This window comes from Loxodonta africana, chromosome 17 (genome assembly GCF_030014295.1).
Source record: "Loxodonta africana isolate mLoxAfr1 chromosome 17, mLoxAfr1.hap2, whole genome shotgun sequence".
In the NCBI taxonomy this organism is placed as follows: domain Eukaryota; kingdom Metazoa; phylum Chordata; class Mammalia; order Proboscidea; family Elephantidae; genus Loxodonta; species Loxodonta africana.
In genome coordinates this window covers 73234443-73255626 of record NC_087358.1, presented here as the reverse complement: position 1 = coordinate 73255626, position 21184 = coordinate 73234443, and the positions used below count along the sequence as shown (strand labels likewise).

The 21184-nt window shown below is 45.6% G+C and overlaps 1 protein-coding gene across 1 annotated transcript in view; it reads right to left on the bottom strand.

The window, feature by feature from the left end:
* The window catches only part of SERPINE3 (serpin family E member 3), a 33610-nt gene extending 12888 nt beyond the window's left edge, over positions 1–20722 (bottom strand). Inside the window, 5 exon segments of the mRNA XM_064269913.1 lie at positions 6858–7056; positions 9556–9856; positions 11494–11711; positions 11831–12064; positions 20446–20722. Coding sequence (XP_064125983.1) covers positions 6858–7056; positions 9556–9856; positions 11494–11711; positions 11831–12064; positions 20446–20701 — 1208 coding nt within the window. The 5' untranslated portion in view covers positions 20702–20722.
* Positions 20723–21184: the final 462 nt, after the last annotated feature.

The window sequence follows — 21184 nt, the reverse complement described above, 5'->3', positions numbered from 1 at the left end:
TTGACGGTTACAGGTTTTTGTTTTTAGTTACTTTACTAGTGTTCTTATTTCCTCAGATGGCTTCAACTTACTGTCCAGTGTTATTTCAGTTCAACCTGAAGGACCCCCTTTAGCACTTCCTATATGGCAGGTCTACTAGCAAAAAACTCCCTCAGCTTTTGTTTATCTGGTTATGTATTAATTTCACCTTCATTTTTGAAGAGTAGTTTTGCTGGGTATAGAATTCTTGGTTGACAGCTTTTTGTTTTTTCCTTTCAGGACTTTATTTAATATGTTATCCCATTTCCTTCAGGCCACCATGGTTTCAGAGGAAAAATTGGCTGTTAATCTAAATGAAGATTTCTTGTGTATGATGAGTTGCTTCTCTTTTGCTGCTTTCAAGATTCTTTGTCTTTGTCTTCAACAGTGTGATGATAATGTGTCTTGGTGTGGCTCTTTTTGAGTTTCTCCTACTTAGAGTTCATTGAGCTTTGTGAATATGTAGATTCATGTCTTTCCTCAAATTTGGGAAGTTTTTGGCAATTATTTCTGCATATATTCTTTCTGTCCTTTTCCCTCTCTCCTCTCTTTCTGGGATTTCCATTATGCATAAGTTGGTACACTTGACAGTGTCCCATAGCTTCGTAGGCTCTTCTTCTTTTTTTTTCCTGCTCCTTAAAAAACCAAAAACCAAACTTAGATTAGATAATTTCAATTGGCCTATATTGAAGATTGCTGATTCTTTCTTCTGCTTGCTCACATCTGCTGTTGAACTCCTCCAGTAAAGATTTTGTTATTGTGGTACAATATCTATCGCAAAAAAACAGCTGTTTTACAGCCAAATGCATAGAGATCAGAGCTTATTACTGGGGTGGGCACTGTTTCTGTTAAGGGTGATGAAAAAAATTGTAAATGGATAGTGATGATGGTTGAACAGCATAGTAAAACAAAACAAAATGTAAAAAAATGGTTGATATGGCAAACGTTTGTTATACATATTTTTTAACATCATAAAAATGTTTACTCTTTCCACAAGCCTTAGGTGTACGATTCAGCGACCTTAATCACAATCACCACTATCCATTTCCAAAAAACTTTTATCACCCCAAACATAATTAAGCAATAATTCCCCATTTCCCCCATTCCCCAATCTGTTGGTAACAACTGATAAACTTTTGTGTCTCTGCATTTCCTGTTTGAGATATTTCATATAAGCAGAATCAAACAGTATTTGTCCTTAAAGTCTGACTTATTTCACTTAGCATAATGCTTTCCAGGTTCATCCATCTCCTAGCATATATCAAAACTTAATTTCTCTTTATGGCTGAATAGTATTTCATTGTATGTGTGTACCACATTTTGTTCATTCATTCATCTGTTGATGGACATCTGGGTTGTTTCCCCCATTTGGCTATTGAAAATAATGCTGCAACGAATACTGTACAAGTATCTGTTTGAGCTCCTGCTTCCAAATCTTTTGGGAAGATACCTAAAAGTGGAATTTCTGAGCCATACAGTAATTCTATGTTTAATTTTTTAAGGAACTGCCAAACTGTTTTCCACACTGGCTGTACCATTTTACAGCAATGGATGAGGGTTCCAATTTCTCCACATACTCACCAATATTTGCTTTGCATTTTTCTGATACTAGCCATCCTAGGGGGCATGAAGTGGTATATAGTGGTTTTGATTTGAATTTCCCTAATGACAAATGACATTGAGCATCTTTTCATGTGCTTTTTGGCCATTTGTACATCTTCTTTAGAAAAACGTCTATTTAGGACCTTTGCCCATTTTTTAATTAGTTTGTCTTTTTGTTGTTGACTTATGTAAATTATATATTCTGAATTTTAAGCCTATATCAGATATATAGTTCTCAAATATTTTTCATATTCTGTAGGTTGCTTCTTCACTTTCTTGGTAAAGCCGTTTTGATGTACAAAAGTTTTTTAATTTTGATAAAGTCCAATTTATTTATTTTGTCTTTTTTTGCTTTACTTTTGGGGTCATTTCTAAGAAACCCTGGTGGCATAGTGGTTAACTGCTATGGCTGCTAACCAAAAAGGTCAGCAGTTCAAATCCACCAGGCACTCCTTGGAAACTCTATGGGGCAGTTCTACTCTGCCCTATAGGGTCACAGTGAGTTGGAATCAACTCTATGGCATGGGTTTGGTTTTTTTTTTTTTTTTACTGTCAAAAACTAGATCTCAAAGCATTTTCCCTACGTATTCTTCTAAGAATTGTGTGGTTTTATTTAGTTCTTATATTTAGGTCACTGATCCATGGAGTTAATTTTCATAGATGATATGAGGTATGGGTCCAATTTCATTCTTTTGCATGTGGAGATCCAGTTGTCCCTGTATCATTTATCGAAAAGACTATTCTTTCTCCATTGAATAGACATGGCCCTCTTGTTGAAAATCAGTTGGCCATAGGTGTATGGGTTTATTTCTGGCATCTCAATTCTATTTCATTGGTCTATATATCTATTCTTTTACCAGTACCAGACTGGTTTTATTACTACCTTTAGTGAAATTTTCATTTCAGCTACTGTACTTTTCAGCTTCAGAATTTCTATTCAGTTTCTTTTTGTAATTTCTATTTCTTTATCCTCTATTTTGTGAGACATAAATTTCTTGGTTTCCTTTAGCTCTTTATCTGTGGCTTCCTTTAACTCTTTCAGCATATTTAAAACAGCTGATTTAAAGTCTTTTTTTGTAAGTGCAATTCCTGGGCTTCCTAAAGAACAGTTTCTGTTAATTGCTGTTTTTCCTGTGAATGGGCCACTCTTTCTTGTTTCCCTGTACACTTCATAATTTTTCATTAAAAGCTGGATATTTTTAGTATTATAATGTGACAAGTCTGGAAATTTGGTTCTCTCCACTCCCCGAATCTTGTTGTTGCTGTTTGTTTTGGATTGTAGTTGTTTCCTTGTTTAATGGCTTTTCTAAACTATTTTTGTAAGGACTGTATTCTTTGTCATGTGTGATGACAGAAGTCTCTGGTCTATTAGTTTAGTGGTCAGCTGATGATCTGACAGAGATTTCCTTAAATGCCTGGAGCCAAGGAGAGAAAAAAAATCACCCTGTCTTTATAGCTAGGCTTGGTGTGCGTGTTGGGGCACACCTTTAGCACTCAGCTGGGCAGTAACCACACTCCTTTCACCTTCACTTCCTGCTTTCACAGAGCTTGAAGGTCAGCCAGAAGTGGGAGCTTAGGACCTTCTTAGGTTTTCCATGAGTTTCTGCTCACCCTAGGCATATGCATGGGCTTCTAGATTTCCAAAATATTGGAAGCTATTCATAATCCTTATTCCCCACATCATCTAACTCCCTAGCCTTTTCTCCCAGGCTCTTTGGCATTCCTATGGTGTACCCGAACTGATATTCTCTGCCTCAGGTGGCAGTGGCTGGCTTATTTGCTTTTGAGTATTTCAACAAATGTCCTTTATGTAGCAGCTTTTTTTTGTCCTGAAAGGATTTTGAGTCAGTCAAAATAAAGGCAAACCCTTTACATTAGTCCTTCATGTAGCCACCTGACAGATCAAAACAGACAGCCACTATTCTTTGAGAAGAGTTGTGCTCCCTCTGGCACTCAGAAACTCACACTGGGAACATGGGCTGCTGTGAAGACTCTGTCAAGCCAGGAAGGGAGGATGGGGTTAGGATAAGTTAAAAATGCCACAAAGCTTCGCCTTGTTGTTGTTGCTATGTGCCATCGAGTCGGTTTCGACTCACAGTGAACTGATAGGACACATTAGAACTGCCCCATAGGGTTTCCAAGGAGCAGCTGGTGGATTAGCACTGCAGACCATATGGTTAGCAGCTAAGCTCTTAACCACTGCACCACCAGGGCGCCACAAAGCTCTCCTACTGGGTTTCAATTACCTTTTTTCTTGATTAAGCATTTGCTTGGTTGCTGTAAACCTTTGACTATTTTTCAGAGTTTCAATAAAGTTGATTCTGACAATTTTTGCCAGTTTTTTAGGCGTTTCTGTGGAGAGACAGGTCCTTAGAGTTTCCTATTCTGCCATTTTCACTGACATCACTCCTACTGTTTTTTCTAGTAGCTTTATGACCTTCGGTTTTTAAAGTCCAATTAACACTTTTTTATATTCTTTTGATATATAGACTATTTTGCTTCTTATTACAGTTATTGGTGATATGGTAAACTACTTGAGAATAGAGGCTATACAAACCTTTTAAAAATATTTTTTAATAATAATAATTAACGAGTGCTTACCATGTCTATGCACTGTGATAAGTACTTTTTGTGGACTATCTCATTTAATCTCCATATGACTATGTTATTATTATCCCCACTTTACAGATGCAGAAACTGAGACTTAACAAGTTTAAGAAGCTTCCTCAAGATCACATAAGTAGTATGTGGTATAGTTCATTTTGGAAACCCTGGTGGCGTAGTGGTTAAGAGCTACAGCTGCTAACCAAAATGTTGGCAGTTCAAATCCATCAGGCGCTCCTTGGAAACCCTATGGGGCAGTTCTATTCTGTCCTATAGGGTCGCTATGAGTCAGAACTGACTCAACGGAAATGGGTTTTTTTTTTTTTTTTTTTGTAGTTCCTTTCAAACCAAGGCTGTCTGAGTGTACAACCCTGGTCTTAACCTCTACATTTGGCTACCTCCATTTTGTGTGGCACCTGGCACACAGTAGGTATACACACACAAAGTTATTGACTAATTTAGAATTCAAAGAGTGTCCCATTTAATATGTTTATATTTGATAAAACATATATTCATGTTTGCTGTGTGTAGCGTGTTGCCTTTGAGGCACAGAGGGAAGGAATGTACTTAACTTGGTTTTCCTAGTAAGTTCTATGAGCAGAAAACCAACTTCATAATGTATCCCCAAGGGCAAGCTGTATAAAAATTTACTGTTGAAGGATCTTTTAAAAGGGCTGCTGATATTATTTGTCTTTCAAAATTAAAAGTTTGAAGTGGAATTTAGATTATCTTTTTCTATAAACCAAGCAGAGCTTGCAGGAGAGTAAAAGAAAAGGACAAACCATTTAATATCAAAGACTGCTGACAATTTAATATCAAAGACTTCGTGCCCTACATTTTAAACAAAACTATCAGAATTTCACATGAAAGTATGTTTTTATGTGAATAGTTTTCAAAAAAGGTTTCTCCAAATATGTTGACATTTCTTGAAAAAATTTTGGACCACCTCTTCTGAAATTTTCTTAAGTACTTAAAACACATCACTTTTTTAAAACTGCTAATGCTGAAACAGTGGTTAAGAGCATGAACTTGGGAATCAAGTGGTTGAGATTTGAATCCTGACCCAGTGACTCTTACTAGCTGGGGGACCTGGAGCAAGTTACTTAGCCTGTTTTTGCCTCAGTTTCCTCATTTGTGAGTACTTGGTGACAGGACTGTGAAAATTTAACGAAGCAAGACTTAGAGAGAGCTCAGTACAGGCCCAGCACAGAGCGCACGCCCTTCACTGCTATCGCTGTGCTTCATTGTTGTTTTTCACTGGTCTTGAGAAAGTACTGAGCGCTCTGTGAAGCCAACTATGGTGATTCCAGTGGGTGATAAAACTGAGCGGTATCATTTTTGGTAAACCTTAAACAGTAAAAGTGAGGTGTGACTATAAAAATGAATGATTTTCTTGTATGGCTGTGAAGCCAGCTTCAGAAGAAATGGTACAAAAAAATCTTGATTAAGAAAATACCTTTCACCCAAACCAGACAGGAATATCACAAGAAACCACTATGGCAAAGTCACACACACAAAAAAGGACTGTGGCAAATTGCTGCACAGGCTGCATTTTCTACTTGTGACATCAGAAACTCTTCTTCCTTCCTTTGTTGAGCTTCTTTTCAAACGTAACAGAAAGGTTGGGGTTGCTTCTGTCCCACACCAGAGAGAGATGCTGAAATATCCAGACTTTGTGCTTTGATTTGGGGGCCAAATATTTGGCTTTGAGAGATGATTTTATCTGGCTCTGCCAGATTCCACTTTAGACCATGGCCCTTTGTTCATCAGTTCACAGGCTTATTTTTAACTCCTCCAGGGAACGCTGCTAAGGCCTCTCCCTGGACCCGCTGAGAGCCTGGCCAGCAGAGGGAGGCCAGGCGGTGAGTGGGGAGGAGCAGGGCGGTTTTCGCACACTGAAAACCAGCCTCAGACAACATCCCTCCCTGAATGCGGTCTACAAGTTGACTACAAAGTTACTCTGATTTCAAACGTACCAGAGAAGTTCATCCTTTAAAGAAATTCTGTGATGAGCCCTTTTGTAAAGTAATGAGTTTTGCTAATAGGTTTTGCTTTTCCATGTCATCATTTAAGTTTTTGAAAATTTGCATTTATACCTGTTGGGTTTTTTTTAAGGGAGGGCTCACTTCGATTTAGAAAGAATGAAAGCTTACAGCACAGAGATTTAAAGTCTCGAATTTTTTACACCTTAATTGGGCTTCTGATCAGAATTATATCTGATATAATTCTGATATTTGTATTTTCTCCATTATATAAGCCATCTTAACTCTTTGGCTTTGGAAAAATGACCGTTATATACTCTTAGGATGTGAAAAGATTTGGGGTACATTTTCAGAAGGGAACTGCACGACTCTTCCTTCCCTGCCCCTGAGAAGCTGGAGTGGGCGCCTGCAGGCTCTAGCCTGGCACATCAAAGGCAGAGTATCTTCTCTTGAGAAAACCCCAGGAATTGGTTCATTTCATTCTGTCCCATGAGGTTGTCAGCAGCAGTGACTCTAGAAGCTCAAAAGGGACCCAAACACCAGGGTAACTTCCACTTGGCCTCATCTCTGGAGACACCTTAGACAAGTGGTTAATAAGGACAGACTCTCGCATTAGTCCAATGGAGGCCTAAGGAGGGCCTGGCTGCTCACCTGGGTAGGAACACATCCATCCTGGTTCTCCTCAGGCTGTTGGTCCAGATGTGGATGATGCTGGCTGTGAGGTGTGGCTCAATGTGGGCCACTGGTGTGTCTTTGTCACGGGGCATAACCAGGAACAGGCTTGCCGTACTTCCCAAGTAAGGCAGCTCCAGCACCCCGACCTGCTGTCCCACAGGGTCCTGGAACTGGCCTGAGGGTTCAGTAAATTGAGGATTAGCTCTCTCCCAGGGTTCTGGGAACCATGCTCTAGGAGGAGGCCAACTTACAGAATTAGAAACAAAACAGGATATCTACCTCACCCTCAGGGGCAGTTTGAGGCCAACAGCTGTTGGGTAATATGGACACCTTTTGTGATCTAAAGCCTAGAATCTCTAAGATAACCCTGGCTGGGCCTGCGTCTTTGGGGCTGGGGTAGCTGGACACAGTGAGGCCGATGGCACGTGGGAGACCATATTCCCTGGCTTGAAGGGGCAGCCAGTGCAATCCTGGCCTGTGGTGGCCATGTGGGGTCCCAGGTTCTTTTTGCCAGATCTTCCTATCAAGAAAGCTCTAAATCCAGATTTGGATGTCCTAATTTTCAAAACACTACACAGACCTGACAAAACATGAGTCCAGGCTGGATTTGACCTGTGGACTAATGGTTTGTAACCTCTGACCTACACAGACAGGTATCAGGATGGGCAGCAGGGAGCTTGCGGCAATGGGAATGGCTGGCCCAGGAGAAAAGGACCTGGAGGCTGGACCCTGGGAGGGGGGCTGGCACTGGGGAGAGCCCAGTGGCTAGCAGAGAGGACAAGTCCAGCCCATCAGGCAGAGCATAGGTTCAGAAGAGTGTCATGTGCCAAGTGGCGGATGGCAGCAGACACAGTTGGCCAGGGACAAGGACACCCAGCAAGAGCTGCTGGTGAATGCATGGGTACCAGTGGGGGCCAGGAACAGGAGAGAAGGCAAGTCATATGGGACAATCTAGGCCGGCAGGTGGAGATCTAGAGCCTGGCACCCCAGCCTTGGGGTGGAGCTGCAGGCAGGACCCCTTCCTGGGACTGGTGAGATCAATGCAGGGTCTAGTACTGATGGAACAGGACAGTTGGCAGGCTATGAAGGCATGGCGCCGACTCCTTGCTCTGTCTCTTCAGTAAACATTTCCTCCGCATCCATCGTATGCCAACCACCGTGCACCTTGTGTGCTGGGAAGAGCAAGAGCTGCACAGGGCCTGCCTGTTGCCACTGAGCCGACAGTCATATCAGCCAGAGTGGGCGCCACAGCAAGGATAAAGTGTACTGAGGAACTACAATAAATAGTAAATGTGGGCTTATTTACCCAACAGAGGTTCTTCAGTGCTCACCTTTAAAAAAAAAAAAAAAAATTGCCCTGGAGTCAAGTGGGACTCATGGCGACCTTATATGTGCCGAGTACAGCTGCTCCATGGGGTTTTCCAGGCTGTGGCCTTTCAGAACAGACTGCCAGGCCTAGTGGCGGGCTTAACCACCAGGGACTCCTGGCCTCATCTTACTTGACCTCAGTGGGTAAGGACAGGTCGCATAAACAAACATATTTATTGAGCACCCACTGTGTGCCCTGGACTGACTGCATGGTATCAAAGTAGGACTAGTCAGGGGTGTATTATCCAATAGGTAAGGTAAGCACAGTGCTGACCTTGCTTACCAGATCATTTGTAGTGAACACTTTCACATAGGTTTCACCACATCACACCATGTGAAATTGTTCACTACAGATTATTAAGTAAGCACAAGAAAGCCCATGCTTACCTTGCTTACTGGGTCATCTGCCCCTGTCAGGGACTGTAAATTTGAAAACGGGCTTTGATTCCACAGGAAGGTGCCGTGGAGTTGGGAGAGAGATAGACACCAGCCATACCTAGATGCAGAAGCTTTGATGTGGTGAAAAAATGTGAAATTGTTCACTACAGATGATCTGGTGAGCAAGGTAAGCACTGTGCTTATTTTGCCTATTGGATAATCCGCCCCTGGGACTAGTAGAAAGTTTTCTAAATGCCGAAGCTCCTAAAATACTGACTTAGGTCTCCTTGAATTTCCCTCAAATAAGAGCATAATTAGACCCACAACCTGCAGGGGCTGAGCTTCATGGAGAGGCAAGCCTGGGGAGAGAGGTGCATGGAAGCAGGGATGTGGGCAGGGCAGGCGGCGGGGTGGGGGTGGGGGGGTCCTGCCTTCCTCAGTGCTGGGGTCCCACTGAAGAGCCCACACTGTAGTCTAGTCTGTGGGGCTGGAGGCTGCAGCCCCTCACGGCCAGTGGCACCCCTCACCTGACCAGGATGGGTGCAAACCAGGGCTCTTCAAAGCGGGGCTGGAACAAGCCGGCCTCGCCGTCTGGGACACTCTTGGACAGCCTCTCAGACCGAATTCTGCACCGCCCTGCCCCTCTCGCCAAATAGCAATGTGGGTTTTCAGCTTACGGGGGTGCCGGCCAGGGTGGCGGTTTTTTGGTTCCACATTAACTCCTTCCTTTACTAAGCCAAAAGGGAAATGTCAAGCATGAAATTGGGTTTCTCTTCCACATCTGCTTCCTTCCCATCCCTTCGGGAACGCTGCTCCCAGGCCCCTCTAAGGGTCCCACCCCACCCGTCTTTTCTAGGCCCTGGCCTGCCCTCTCCTTCCCTCATTCCCACACTGTCTCACTTCAGGCTGCCTGGCGGAAGGCGCTCACCGTAATTGACCTCTGCCACTTGGTACATCATGGGCACCTGCAGGACGAGGCCCTCGGCACAGGTGAAAGGCAGGAGTTGTGTGTCTGTGGAGAACCTCTTCTGCCAAGTGCTTTGGAAGGACATGGAGCTCACGAGTACAAGCTGAGCAAACGCTGACTCGTCCTGCTCCCACGATGGGCCACCTGGGGTCTCACCTGCCGGCGGGGAGCAAAGGGCCTTGGAGGAGAAGAACTTAGAATCAAACCCTGGCCGTGATAACTGCGCATGTGCGCTGCTGGGGCCGAAGTCTTTGTGGAAGCTCTATTAATTGTTGAATCAGTAAGCGTTTATAACTAGCTGTTGCTGAAGACTATGCTTTTAATCTTTGCTGAACAGGGCTGGATGCTCCCGCTGGTTCTGTCTGGGGACCGTTTTCCAGCAATGATTAGGTATTCACTCCGCAGGCCAGAAGCTGCGGTGCCACCCGCCCCCACATGGCCCAACTGCTGCTCCCTGTACCTAGTTGAGCCTTTGCATAGACAGCGAGGTTCAGGGCACTGTTTTCAGAGGGCTGAGGTTAAAATTTCATGCACTACCAGAGAGATGAGCAGGCTGCTCACCCCTAAAGGCAGAGTTTTTGCCCCAGCTCTTTATTTATTTAATAGACACACGCTTTGTGATAAGCTGTGTTCTAAATGCTTTAACAAAGCCCCATCAATTCCTCACAACAACCCTGAGATCAGGTCTATCATTATTGCCCATTTTACAGATGGGGAAACTGAGGCACAGAGCAGTTGTCCAAGATCACATATGTGTTAGTGGCAGAGCCACCATCCACTCAGTTTCCCAACATAGAAACTTTGGATTTGAACTCAAGTAGCCTGGCCCCAGTCCCTGGGTGATGCGAATGGTTAAGTGCTAGGTTACTAACCCAGAGGTTGGCAGTTCAAATCTGCCAAGAGGCACCTAGGAAGCAAGGCCTGGCATCTACTTCCAAAAAACCAGCCATTGAAAGCCCTATGGAGCACAGGTCTACTTTGACACACATGGAATTGCCATGAGTCAGAAGCAACTTCATGGCAACTGATTTGGTTTTGGTTTTTAGCCTGGCCCCAGACTCGGTGCTCTTAGCCACTGCACCCCACTGCCCCTCTTTCTTAGAGAGCAGTCAGCCCAGGACTTGAGAGCAGTAATGGTGTCCTCTGGCCCTCCAGAGGCATGGAAAACTGAAACAAGGAGTTCAACACTTTTAAGTAAATTGAAAAGACATTGTGAATCATCATAGAAAGTTGACAGACAGAAGGGGAGGGAAGGGGGGAAGACCACCTTATCAGCGAAGATTGTAACTTGTGCATTTTAACTCTGTAGTCCTTATCCACACATGGTTTTCAGTTCACTCACAATGTGCACATCACTTTCTATTCTGCTTTTGAAACAATACTGGGTCTTGAACACTCTTCCTACTTCTATGTAACCATTGTAATTATCAAGGACACTGGAGCCAGACTGCCTGGGTTAGGATCCCGGCTCTGTGAAGGGGAGGCAAGAAGTGAAACGCTCAGTGCCACAGTTTCTCCATTTGTAAAATGGGGGCAATAATAGTATCTACCAACCAGAACATTTGAGGGTAAAATGAGATAATGAACGTGGAATGTTTAGATCAGTGCTAAATAAATAAAAATGTAAAAAGGACCCAGTAATTATTATTACTTAATAATAATTAAAACTGCATAATATATGGATGCCATAATTTTCTGAATCATTTCTAATTGCTGGACAATTAGATTGTTCGCAAGTTGTTTTTCTTTTGACAACACTGGGCCAAACCTATTATTGCATGTAACTTCTTGTTCCATCGAATTATTTCCTTAAGGTAATTCCCAAGAAACCACTTTTTCGACTCCTGCTGCACTTTGCCAGTAAACTGTCCACGAGGGCAGAGCTCAGCAGAAACTCACCTGGTGACAAAGGCATGGGACAAAGCCTGCAAGGCAGGTCCCGGAGCGGGAAGCTCTGAAGGGGCAGTGACAGTGCGCTCGCGTGCGTGCGTGGGTGAGTGCGTGCGCGCGTGCGCGGCAGAAGGGGGCCAAGATCAGCTCTTCTTGCTTCACAGATTTCCTCGGTCTGCGCAGGGCCATTACTAAAATGCAGGGGCTCTCGGGAGGACAAATTTCCACTGCAAGTGAGGGACCCCCAGCACCCTTCAGCATGCCCTTTGACCCAGTGATGGGATGGGTGCTCTGCCTCCGTAGCCCTCTGGCAGTGGGCTCTTTTAGGCAGACGGGTTTCTTTTACCTGCCATCTGTCCGGAGGCCCGTTGGTCGCCGTGGACGGCGGTGCGGTTGGGCTTGCTGAGGTTGGTCGTCTCCAGCCTGCTGCCAGCCCACCTGGAGACCTGCTCCACGAAGCAGGGTGAGAGAGGTGTCCCCACTTGCACAAACAAGGTACACGCCAGCTCCGTCTCGGCGCGGTGGCTGGAGTTGGCTAGTGTGGCATAAACGGCGTGTAGGAAATCTCTCACCTTTTGGTCTGTGAAAAGGAGGGGGTGGGAGGCTTGAGATGAGTTGACAATGGTGGGTGTGAGTTATAACTGGGCCAAGCAGTGAGTTTGCACACTCTCAGTTTGCACATTGACACGGGACCCGGGCAACTGTACTCTTGTTTCAGAAGGTTCATCCACTATCTAGTCAATTTGGAAAAAATAATAGTTGCCTTTGAGTTGGTTCCAACTCATGACGACTGCATGTGTGTCAGAGTAGAATGTTCTCCATAGGGTTTTCAGTCGCTATTTTCAGAACTAGGTTGCCACACCCTTCTTTCTAGGCACCTCTGGATGGACTCGAACTTCCAACCTTTAAGTTAGCAGCTGAGTGATTAACTGTTTGCACCACCCAGGGACTCCCTTACTGCAACCATCCAGGAATTAGCCTGGGTCCACAGATACAAAACTGAGAAGCAATCAAGCTAGAAATCAAGAAAGAAATCAGGCTGTGATTAGGTCAAAGAGAAAACACTACTAACATTACGGAGGCCGTTCTTCCTGAACTTTCTGCTTCAGAAATGTTGACCAGTGCTAGAGTAGGGAGGGCTGGGGAAAGTGCAGTTCTTGTGTGCAGGGTGGTAAGTTTCAGATGTTTACAAAGTGAAGAGATTTGTGTGGAATGTCACAAGTAACACTGATGAACAGTGGCCAGGGTGTTGAGCGGTCAATATGTCTTCTACTGGGTCTTAAATCTCTTCCTATGACTGTAGGTCAGAAGCCTGCGTGACATCTGAATGCAGCCTCTTGTAGAATCATGCCTTCGTTTGAGAAATCCTGAGGAAAGGAACAACTCCACCCACCCCAGCTCTCCCTGAGCTGCAGACAGCTGTTGGCACTGTTGGCGGAGCCTGGGACAATGTGGAGGAAATAACAAGCATTTGAGAGAGCCAGTAGTTTCCACCTTCTTGGATGGCAGCTGGACCTCTATTTACTGTTTACACAGGGGATTGCTTCCTCCCCTCCATAATCAATAGTGAGTTTCTTTTTCATGCTCTAATTTGCCATGGTGGATGGGTTAATTTGCCAGCTACAGCTACTCCTCTCCCCTAGGCATCCCATGGCTGGAACCAGGCCTCCCCACCCACGATTCAAAGCACAGTTGAGTATCCCAGTCTTCTCACTCCAGTCACATGCCCAGCTGGGCTTGTCCAGGTCTCCGGCCCCCGTCCTGTGCAGGCTTCATCCTCTCCCCTCCCCTTCTGCCCTTCCCCCTCCCCTCCTGTCCTCTCCTCTCCTCCCTCTGCCTAAGAAGGAGGCACAGACCTTTGTTGTTGTTCGCTGCCGTGAGGTCAGCCCCTGACTCATGGCCAACCCATGTGCAACAGGGTCAGAGTGTTGTGATCCATAGGGTTTTCACTGGCTGATTTTCAGAATTAGATCACCAAACCTTTATTCCTAGTCTGCCTTAGTCTGGAAGCTCCACTGAAATCTGTTCAGCCTCATAGCAACATGCAAACCTCCACTGACATACGAGTGGTGGCTGTGCATGAGGTGCACTGGCTGGGGATCAAACCGGGTCTTCCCCATGGAAGGCGAGAATTCCACTACAGAACCCCCACTGCCCTCCAGGCACGGCCCTTCAGCTCTCCATACAGACTCCCTGTGAGATAAAATATGTACTTTCTTCCTGTACCACCCCTGCCCGGCCTGGCTTTCCCAGGGAACCTGTACCAGTAAGTCCCTGAATAGTGTGGGGCCCGACACCCTTCCTCCCCAGATCTTCCGATAACCGAGGCCAGGCCAGCAGGCAGCTGCAGACGCATCAGTGGCCTGGCCAAAGCCCTCAGAGGAAGCCTGGGCACCCAGCCACCGGGCTGCAGACAACAGCAGTGGGCCAATTCAACTCATCCACAAACTTCCACTACCAAAGTTGCTGCTTAGAATTTATAACTGTAAAAGACGACTTATGATATATCTCATGAATTATAGCCTAACTTGAGTGCTTACATTTCATTTTAGTGAGAACAGAAATGAATGAAAAAAACACTGATAATCAGACTTTACTCCACTGAGGAAGGTCTTACGTATTTGTAGGATTATGTTCCTGTAGAATGTTGTGGAGTCCCTGGGTGGTGAAAATGGTTAACATGCTTGGCTGCAAACTGAAAGGTTAGAGGTTTGAGTCCACCCAGAGCCACCTCAAAAGACAGGCTTGATGATCTCCTACGAAACATCATGGAGTCGCCCTGAATTGGGGTCCACTCAAGGCAACCGTTTTTTTTTTTTTAGAATGTTGACTGTACAGGCCGAAGTGAGGCATTTCTCTGGCCCACTGTGTAACGTGGTCTTAGGGGGTGGTCGCCAAGCTCACCTCGCCATCCTCCCAAAGATCTTGGGCCAGGGAACCTGTGTTGTTTTAACCAGAAGCATTAAAGTAGCCGAGTAAAGTGGCTTAAACTTTTGTCTGCAATCTTTTCCCGATCTGAGCTGACTTTGTCCATGCACATTGGCACGTGGGCAGAGCTTCTCTCAGTGGTTGTCCAGGTGCTGTGAGCGTACACAGTATGTTCCATTCTCACTGCCGTGAGTCCATTCCCACTCACAGCGACCCCTAGGACAGAGTAGAACTTTCCCATAGTGTTTCCAAGGCTGAAATCTTTACGGAAGCAGACTGCCAGACTTTTCTTTCATGAGTTCGAACAGCCGACCTTTCGGTTAGCATCCGAGCGCTTAACCACTTTGCCACCAGGGCTGCTTAGAATACATATAAAACCAAACCTGTTGCTGTCCAGTCAATTCCAACTCATAGCAACTCTACAGGACAGAGTAGAACGGCCCCATAGGGTTTCTAAGGAATGGCTGGTGGATTCAAACTGTCAACGTTTTGGTTAGCAGCCATGACGCTTAACCACTTTACCACCAGGGCTCCAGAATATATATAGCCAGAAGAAAAAATAACTTAAGTTGACTCTTTATAGAAACTGTTCTAAACACTTGACATTCATTCTCACATTTAACCCTATTAACAACCTGTGTAGCAAGTACTAACATTATTCCCGTTTTATAGATGGAGAACTGAGGCTCAGATAAATTAAGGAGCTTACTCAGTGTCAACCTGTTGTAGGTGGTGGAGCTGGGGTTTGAACAAGTTTGTCTGACTCCAAATGCTTCACTGTCCTGCCTGCCCACAGGTGAGGAATGGATGGAGTAGGAAGACTCCTCTCTGCTTCAGATAGCTTGGCTCCTCCTGGAAATGAACATGGGCCATGGAGGCAGTGGCCCCTGTTTGTGTACACTGTGGTGTATTTCCTAGATCCTGGTCTGTGAAGGGGCGAGAGTGATTATCAACTTCTTCTCTTCTGCAGCCCTGTAAAGGGAATCCTGTAATTGCTGGCTTCATTTCTCTCCGCCTTCCTCCTTGGAAATAGAAAGCCATCTTCTTGCTGGAAAGAGGCTACGTGATTATAATCAGATGCCGAGAGGAAGGAGGCAGAAGGAGGAAGGAAAGACAACCACAGAGGGCGTGAGGAGAGGACCCTAGGACTGGCGCCAGAATGAGGAAAGGCTAACAGCAGAAGTGGAGTTTTCACCAGTGTTTCTGTGGGTCACCCCTTACACTCACGGGAGACATTAGCATGGAGAGTACATTCCTCTTTAATTAATTTGACTGCTGACCTGAATGAACTTCTCAAATGTGACACTGAATCTGGGAGGTCCTGCCAGGGGCAGATTAACCAGGAAGCACACTACGCACCGGCTTACAGTAAGCAAGGTAGGCAGGAGATTTATTTTTCTACTTCTAATCCGTAGTGCACAATTTCACAGGGGCTTCGAAGAGGGGGTGAAAAACAGGTGAAACTGTGCACTACAGATTAGTAAGCGGGCACAATTAAGCCTGTGTGTACCTTGCTTATTGGATAATTCATCCCAGCTGGCTTTACCACAACTCTGTCCTAAATCTGTTCTGATATAAGACGAACACCTCTTTTTTCTTTTAGTTTTCATAGCCTGCTATATGGTAGGGTTTTGAACAGTAAATCATACATTGAACATCTGTGAGTGAACATCAGAGAATGATTACATCAGCAAATTACACACTGCAATATTGTATGTAGTGCATATTACTAATGATAAAAGGTACAAAAAAAACACAGTTGTAAGTGTGGTTCATGGTAACTCGAATATGTCATAAGTCGAGGTCTACTTGGTATATAAAATTCTCTAAGTACAAGAACTGTCTTCAGGACACTGTTATTTTAATTGCCGGAGAACTAGAAGAGAATTAAGTTTAGGATGATCTCCAAAGGATTTGTTTGGGCTGAGATGTCTCTGGTGAGAACGAGAGAAAGCACGGTGCTTGTATATTTATGCAACTGCTGAATGGCCTAGATTTTGGCTAAGGAACTGTGGAAAGAACATAGGATTTGGAGTCAGAAAATCTGGAATTTGAATCCTGCCTCCGTTACATGCCTGCTGGGTAAGCTGAGTCTCGCCAAGTCATTAACCTCTTCCTGCCTTTGTGACTTACTTCTAAAACGAAGCTGTTAGTAGAGAGCTAGCTACGGTATAGAGGGGAGTGGTAGCTCAGTGGTAGGACTCTGACCTTCCATGCAGGAGACCTGGGTTCCATTCCCAGCAGTGCGCCTTGCACACAGCCACCACGTGTCTGTCACTGGAGGCTTATGGGTTGCTGTGGTGCTGAAGAGGTTTCAGCAGAGCCTCCAGGTCAGGAAGAAAGGCCTAGCTATCTGCTTCCACAAATCAGCCAATGAAAACCCTCTTGTGTGATCCTGTTGTGCATGGGGTGCCATGAGTCAGGGGCTGCCTCAATGGCAGCTAACAACAACAACAAAGCCATAATGAGTATAAGAGTAAACTCCATATGCTTCATCAAGCAGAATTCTTTCCCAGGGGCCACACCACCTTTATCTCTGAGGCCTGGTTCTTTATGCCCAACAGAAAGCTATACAATGGTCTTCATTAATTTACGTGCAAGCACAATGAAAATTCCTGTAACACGGAACATTGGGAAATTGTGCGCTTCATTTCCATAAAGGTAGTCTTTGGGGATATCACGGGTGCCTGTTCTGAATCTCATATTGTGTTTGTAGACCAGCAGGCCTGAATCCTGGCAAAGTTCCTGGTGGTCACATACTGGCTAGCACACAGTGAGAAGAAAACAGGGCTGAAGTGCGGTGCTGCAATCGTGGAGAGACCTTTCTGTTGATCAAACAGGAAGAATGTCCCAAGACCTTGAGATACGCTTTGCTGCTGCTTTTTACATGTGTTTTCTTGGTCTGTAATGACGGTGGCAAAGTGGTTAAGTGCTATGGCTGCTAACTGCCAGGCGCTCCTCAGAAACTCCATGGGGCAGTTCTACTCTGTCCTGTAGGGTCGCAGTGAGTCGGAATCGACTCCACGGCACTGGGTTTGGTTTGGTTTTTGTTTTTGAATGACTTGTAGGAGTTCCTGGGTGGTGCCAACAGTTAGCGCACTTGGCTGCTAACTGAATGATTAGTGATTCAAGTCCACCCAGATTCACCTCGAAAGAAAGACCTGGTGAAGATCTACTCCTGAAGAATCAGCCGTTGAAATTCCTGCAGAACATAGCTCTGCTCTGACACACACAGGGCTGCCTGCAGAACATAGCTCTGCTCTGACACACACAGGGCTGCCCGGGGTCGGAGTGACCAGACAGCAGCTACTACTGACTTTTAGAAGAAAGAGGGGCCCTCCAGGTGGCAAAGCTAGTGGGCTGTTGCGAGCAGGACACACGATTCTCTGAACTGTCCTGGGGCGAGGCAAAGCACAAACCCATTGCTGTTGAGTTGATTCCGACTCATAGAGACTCTGTAAGACAGAGTAGAACTGCTCCATAGGGTTTCCAGGGAGAGCCTGGTGGGTTCTAACTGCCGAGCTTTTGGTGAGTAGCTGGAGCTCTAACTACCCTGTAGACTGTGCCGCCAGGGAAGGCACGGTCATAGTCTGGTAACCAGCACTCTGTAAACAGGTGCATTCCTATTCATAATAATTACCCCCACCTCTACAATCCAGACTTCTCTGATTAAGGAAAAAAGTAGGGCTATGTTCTACGGAGCATGATTATTAACCATTCTTGAAACTTGGGAATTCTTGAATGGGCTAAATGGAACTCCATTAATCATCGTATTTGACTCACTAGGTACCATGCTTGTAATCAGCTTTGTTCCTCTGCAGGAAAACCACACCTGCATTTTCTGACTTTCTTCCTAATCCTGACTTCTCTGAAAATCTGCTTCCAGGCTGAAACACCCACCCCCTTTTTTCATATTCCTCTTTATGCTTCGTAACCCAGCTCAAATGTCATCTCTCCTTTTTTATTGTACTTTAGATGAAGGTTTACAGAGCAAAGTAGTTTCTCATTAAAAAGTTAACACACACATTGTTTTGTGACATTGGTTAACAACCCCACGATAGGTCCGTACTCTCCCTTCTCGACCTTGGGTTCCTTCTCTATTACCAGCTTTCCTGTCCCCTCCTGCCTTCTCATCTTGCCCCTGGGCCGTGTGCCTCTTTAGTCCCGTTTTGTTTTATGGGCCTGTCTAATCTTTGACTGAAGGGTGAGCCTCAGGAGTAACTTCAGTACTGAGCTAACAGGGTGTCCAGGGGCCATAATCTTGGGGTTGCTCCAGTCTCTGTCAGGCCAGTAAGACTGGTCTTTTTTTGTGAGTTAGAGTTTTGTTCTACATTTTTCTCCAGCCTGTCGGGGAGCTTCTGTTGTGATCCCAGTCCGAGCAGTTGGTGTTGGTAGTCAAATGTCATCTCCTCTGAGGAGACATCTCGGTCCAGCAGTGGAATAGATCATTCCCCACCCTCCCTGTACGGACTTAGTTCAGACGAACTCACTGACTGCACCTGTATCAGAGTGTACTTCTACGTGCGTCATCCCTGAGACTGACCCTGAGCTCAGGGTTTCTTTCCCCGTCTGTGTCGTTGGTCCCCAGCACAGCGCCAGCCAGCACTGGAACAGGGGCTCAGTGGTGCTTGACAAGCTGCAAACTACACTGAATCTAACGTGGCTGGAGAATAACTCCGCGGGTATGTGTGCTTGCATGACACACTTGCTGAGAAAAATTAAGTTCAATAAATTGTATCTGTCTTCGAATGTTCCCAGAGAGAAAACACATTTGTCAGTTGGCCAACAGGGTCGCAAGACTTGTTTTGACAGAGGATGGCATGAGGATGGACTGCCATGTAACCGGACATCTTGGGGGCTAACCTTTACTTGCCAGCCAAAGATTCCATCCCAAAGGAGGTTCTCTCCAAGACTGTGTGGTGGGTAGTTCTTACGTTTTCTAACAAATATTAATTTACTCAGTTATAACTCCCATCCTTTTTTTAATTGACATCTTATTCTAAGGTAGGAGCCCTGGTGGTGCAGTGGTTAAAATACTCAGCTGCTAACTAAAACGTTGGTGGTTTGAACCCACAAGCTGCTCCACGGGAGAAAGATGTGGCAGTTTGCTTCTGTAAAGGTGTACAGACTTGGAAACCCTATGGGGCAGTTCTACCCTGTACTATATTGGTCCCCATGAGTCGGAATCGACTTGCTGGCAGTGGGTTTGGTTTTTGGTACTCTAAGGCAGAAAAGGAATCGCTGTGTACAGATTGTCTGTCTAGTGTGGAGCTGGTACCAAAGGCCAGGTGTGTAGGCCTGAGGCCCTGAGTGGGAGGCTGCCGAGGCTGACCTAGCCTTCAGGAGACTCTTGCCACAGCGGGCAGAGCTGTCGTAAAAGACATCACCCACAGACATGGCTCTGACTAGAAGCCACAGATTTATGATAGCAGGCTGGTCAAGAGCATGGGCTCTGGAGCCAGACAACCTGTTTTTGAATCTCAACTCTGCCACTCACTAGAAAGTTGCTTAAACTCTCTGCACTTACTTACTTATCTCTAAAAAAAACAAAAAACTCTTACCGTTGAGTCATTTCCAACTCATAGCGACCCTATAGGACAGAGTAGAACTGCCCCACAGGGTTTCCAAGGAGCAGCTGGTAGCTTCGAATTGCTGACATTTTTCTTTAGCAGCTGAGTTCTTAACCACTGTGCCGCCAGGGCTCCACTTCTAAAATAGGCATGCTTATAAAATTGCCTACCTGCATAAGGTTGCTGTGATAATAAATTAATATTTACAGAGTGCTTCGTACACTGCTTGGCACCTAGTATGTACTATAAAAAGATTTGTTAAGTGAAATTGAAAAATTGCCATGGATTCTGAAGTTAGAAGGGAACCTTAAAAATCATCCAGAGTAACCACCACTCCAAAGTTTGAATCCCTTCACTACATTCTTGCCAAGTAGTCATCTTTCTCTAGGTGCCTGCCTGTGGTGCCTGGGGGCTCACCATGTCCCGAGGCAGCCCGGCTGTGAGGTGTGGGCAGGCCTCTTACCGTGGACAGTGTAGCCCAGGGCATCTTCCAGCTGCTGGCGGGTGCTTCCACGGGCTCCAAACTGCAGGATCTCCAGAGGGATGGACACGGCAGCAGGAGAAATGATGAAGTTGGTTGCCTTCCTAATTCCTGCCGCGCTCTGGTAGAGACGAAGTGCAAACTCAGTCTTTAGCAACTTCAGGCCTTCATGGAGGCCGCCATTTCCTCCGAGGAAACAGGTGTGCAGGAGCAAGAGCAGGAAGAAGAGGGGCCTCATGGAGACAGGGAGGGTTCTGCAATCCCAAAGGTGGCGATGCAGGGTGAGATGGGGCCGGTGACTAGAGGGCCACATCCCACAGAGAATTGGGACACTCTGGTTTGGTGTTCCAAAAAAACCCAACCAAACCCATTGCCCTCGCATGGATTCTGACTCACAGCAACCCTATAGGACAGAGTAGAACTGTCCCATAGGGTTTCCAAAGCTGTAAATTTTTACAAGACTGCCCCATCTTTCTGCCGCAGAGTGGCTGGTGGGTTCCAGCCGCCAAGCTTTCTGTTAGCAGCCAAGCATTTTAACCACTGTGCTGCCCCACCATGGCTCCTGGGAATGGCTGAGGGAGATGTTCATTTAGTTGTCTTGGTTACTCAGCCCCGCTCCCATCACCCCCGCTGCTCCCTCCACCATATGATGTCTGCATTAGAAATACTCTCCTGTGATCCTTTTGAAAACTAAACTGTGGGCTGGGAGGCCTGGATTTTA